We start from the raw sequence: 4,077 nt of genomic DNA on the forward strand, positions 1-4,077 counted from the left end.
CTCAGTCTGCGAAATTGATTTCTGCCTTTGCCTATTCTGCTATCGATGTCTTCGTCACTGCCTCCTTTGGATGTAATTATTCCACCCAGATATGTGAATGTTTCTACATCTTCTATGTTTGTTTGGTCTATTTTGACTGGTGTTTGACATAATGTTTAATAGCATTCAGTCTCATCACTTTTGTTTTTCTTGAATTTATTTTCAGTCCAATACTGCTTGCGTTTTCTTTCAGTTTCTCCGTTTTTTGTTGCATATGTTGGAATTTGGAGGAAAGTAGACATAAGTCATCAGCGAAGTCTAGGTCTTCTAGCTTTGTTGTGAGTTTCCATCGTATTCCTGTTGGATCGCTGTTGGTGGTTTTCTTCATAACAAAGTCAATTGCTAGTAAGAAAAGAAAGCCTGACATTGTGCATCCCTGTTTGACTCCTGTTGTAACCCTAAACCATTCTGATTCAGTTCCGTCATCGAGCACTGCACATTCGAATGATTCGTACAATAGTTTTACTAGTCTTATCATCTTATCAGGGATGCCATATACATTCATGATGGACCATAGGCTTTCTCTGTGGATGGAATCGAATGCTTTTTCGAAATCTACAAAGTTGATGAACAGTGGAGCGTTCCATTCATTACATTGTTCAATGATGTTACGTAGTGTTTATAATTGTTCTGTTGTGCTCCTTCCACTTCTAAATCCAGCTTGTTCTTCACGTAGTTTATTTTCGACTTCACTTTGAATCCTTGATATTAAGATTCTTGAGAAGACTTTGCTGGGCACAGATAGTAAAGTGATGCCTCTATAGTTGTCGCATATGGAGTGGTCTCCTTTCTTAGGTATTTTAACAATCAGTCCTTTGTTCCATTTGGTAGGAATGACTTCTTGGTTCCATATAGCTTTAAATAATTTCACTAAGTAGACTGATGTTGTTTCCATGTCTGCTTTTAGAATCTCTGCTGTTATGTCATCCAGTCCTCCAGAAACTGAAACTGAAACTGAAACTGGTTTATTTGCTTAAACGCCTATTTCTACATTTAAAACATATTCAATGGCGTTTTACAATACAAGTTGAAATAAAATATTTAATATAAAATATTTTAAATAAGATTAATTAAAACGAATCAAAATAGCAATTATTAATTTAAAGTCAATGATAATACTATATTTTAAAATATTACTAACATACAATTATCACAGACAAACATTAAATTTCTATCACTGTCACCAACATCATTGTTTAAAACTCAGTCAAAACTTAGAATAATGCAAAGTAGTCTCTGAAGAAATGCGTTTTCAACCTTTTCCTAAAGCAGTCAATTGAAGAACTTTGTCTGATGTTCAACGGCAAATTGTTCCACAACTTTGGCCCTATAGTACTAAAGCTTCTATCACTAAAAGTTTTTCGCTTGTTGAAAGGGACGATGTAACAGTCAACTGATGACTCCGAGGATCTGAGGGAGCGCTGGGGGATTTTCGGTGTTAAGAGTTCAATCAAATATGCAGGCGCATTTCCAACATGGCAATTGAACATGTACGTCAAGATCTTAAAGTTTATTCTGGCTTTGATCGGCAGCCAGTGCAAATCGTAGAGTGCCTGCTTAGAACTGTCTCTTCTTCTACGATTCAGAACTAACTTCGCACACATATTTTGAATGCGTTGCAGTTTTGCGATGTCACAATCAGAAATACCGTATAAAATAACATTACAGTAGTCTAAATGCGAAATAACCAGCGATAGCACTAAGGTTTCAGTTGCATCCTGAGTCAAATATTTGCGAATGTTTTTGATTCGGAAAAAATTCAACATTGCCGTTCTACACTTTATTTTTATATGCTCTTTGAAAGTTAAAGTTTCGTCCAAATAGGCCCCCAAATATCTGATGTTACTCTGTCTCTTGATTTTATCACCACAAATATCTATCTCGTGAATGTTTAACTTATTCAACTGAGGGGCACTTCCAAAGGCAATATGTTCAGTTTTTGAGGAATTCATTTTTAGTTTGTTACTGTTCATCCACTCATTTGAATCTGTAGCAAACTCCTCTAGTTCACCAATGGATTTAGCCTCGATGGATGGTTCGGGCTTAAAACGTGTGCTTGCGGTGTGGTCGTCGGCAAAGCCAAAGACGGAAATGGACGGGGGAACAATGTCAAAAATCGTTCCTGCGTACGTGAGATAGAGCCATGGCCCTAAACAGCTTCCCTGGGGGACACTACACGTAAGCTCACGTGCTGATGACACTGTTTGATTCACACTCACGCGGCAGCTCCGTGGCCTCAGATATGAGTTCAACCAGTCCAATGCAACACCAGATTTACCATTCTTTAATTTCATTAAGGCTTTGGTTATCTCATCTTTCCGTATGGGATCAGTGTCTATATTTTCAAGTGTCTCGTTTTCATTTCTGATATCAAGTGGATTTTCAGGCTGTGGACGGTTAAGGACTTCTTCGAAGTGTTCTTTCCATATTGTCAAACGATCATTCTGGTTACTTAATACTTTGCCTGTCTTATCCTTTATTATAGGTGTTGTGTTCTTTCTCTCATTGCTTATGACCCTTGTAATTTTGTAGACTGTTTTCATGTGTCCGTAGTTAGCTGCTCTTTCTGCTTCAGATATAAGGTCTTCAGTCCACTTCCTTTTGTCATGTCTCATGCTATTCTTGACTTCTTTGTCTTTTTCTGCATATTGAGATCTTAAGTTGTTCTTCAGCCTTTCAGATTTGCAGTTTGTAATTTGTTGCTTTAAATGCTTTCTTTCATTAACTTGTTTCCATGAGTCTTTGCTAATCCAAGGTTTTCGACCTTTTTCCTTTATTCCTAGGATGTTGTTAGCTGTTTCAATATATCCTTTTTCCAAAGATTCCCATATGTTTTCAACGCTGTCTAATTCCTCTAAAACTTAAAACCTGTTTTTGAGTTCTCATGAGAAAGCTCTTCTTTTCTCTGGCTGCTGTAATTTGGTGGTATCATATTTCTTTCTGCTTGTGTTTGCCTTTTGTTTTGGTTTCCTCAGCTGGATTCTAATTTTACTTCGGATAAGTTCATGATCACTGCTGACATCAGCCCCTCTCATTGCTCTTGTATCCATAATTGATGTTCTGTGTTGTTTCGAAATCAATAGATGGTCTATCTGGTTTTCAGTTCTACCATCTGGTGAAATCCAAGATATCTTGTGTCGTAATTTGTGAGGAAATATGGTTCCTGTGATCACTAAGTTGTTTATTCCGCAGAATTCAAGTAACCTTTCACCATTGTCATTTCTATTGCCCACGCCATGTTTTCCCATTACATTTTCGTGTGTCTTTTTGTTACTTCCGACCTTTGCATTAAAGTCACCCATAATTATTTTGATGTCATGTTTTCGAGCAGTTGAAAGAACATCTTGTAGTTGTTCTAAGAATCGTTCTTTTGCTTCTTCGGTGTTATCGTTCGTTGGTCCATATACTACAATCAAACTGATTTTTAGGGTGGTGGTGTATAGTCTAGCATACATACATCTCTCGCTGATTGGTTTCCACTCCATTAGGGACTTCTTTGCTTTCGCCGAAAACATCACTCCTACTCCCTCTTGATGTGACCCATCGTCTCTGCCCGAGTACAGAATTACTTTCCCACTTTGCAGTGCTGTTTTACCGCTATGGGGCCATCTAACTTCACTTAGTCCTAGTATATCTATGTTGTATCTGCTCATCTCTTGATCGACTTGAGCTGTTTTTCCAGTGCTGTACATGGTTCTTACGTTCCAGCATCCAATGTTAAAAATATCTTTCGACGTACATAGGGACGTCGGCCTGTGGACTTCCGTAAGGCTTTCATCCACTTGCGTCATGCTGTCCTCTGTACCGGAATTATCCACAGCTGTTGAGTGAACAAACCGCTGTGCGATTTGCGCATTTAAGGTTTCCGTAATCGCAAGTCTTTTACACTGCCTGGTGATTGGCCATGCAGGAAACCCCCTAACCTGGAGGGCCGGTAGTTTTTCTGTCGGGGTGTCCTTCCCTTAGTCACGGGTTCCAGTTATTTAAAGGCGCCGGAGACTCGCCTTTCGCCACTGCCACTCAGCTGCTAAAGCATTT

General features: G+C 38.7%; 1 protein-coding gene across 1 annotated transcript; it reads right to left on the reverse strand.

Moving 5' to 3' along the window:
- Positions 1-2,921: 2,921 nt before the first annotated feature.
- Positions 2,922-3,731, reverse strand: LOC128548853 (craniofacial development protein 2-like). Its single transcript, XM_053524373.1, has one exon. The coding sequence runs from the start codon at positions 3,729-3,731 to the stop codon at positions 2,922-2,924; it is 810 nt and encodes a 269-aa protein (XP_053380348.1).
- Between the last annotated feature and the right edge of the window lie 346 nt (positions 3,732-4,077).

Source organism: Mercenaria mercenaria, chromosome 2 (genome assembly GCF_021730395.1).
Source record: "Mercenaria mercenaria strain notata chromosome 2, MADL_Memer_1, whole genome shotgun sequence".
Lineage (NCBI taxonomy): Eukaryota > Metazoa > Mollusca > Bivalvia > Venerida > Veneridae > Mercenaria > Mercenaria mercenaria.

Bases quoted from the DNA above. Each gene is read 5' to 3' on its own strand.
- LOC128548853 (XM_053524373.1), bottom strand. From the start codon at position 3,731: ATGTACAGCACTGGAAAAACAGCTCAAGTCGATCAAGAGATGAGCAGA.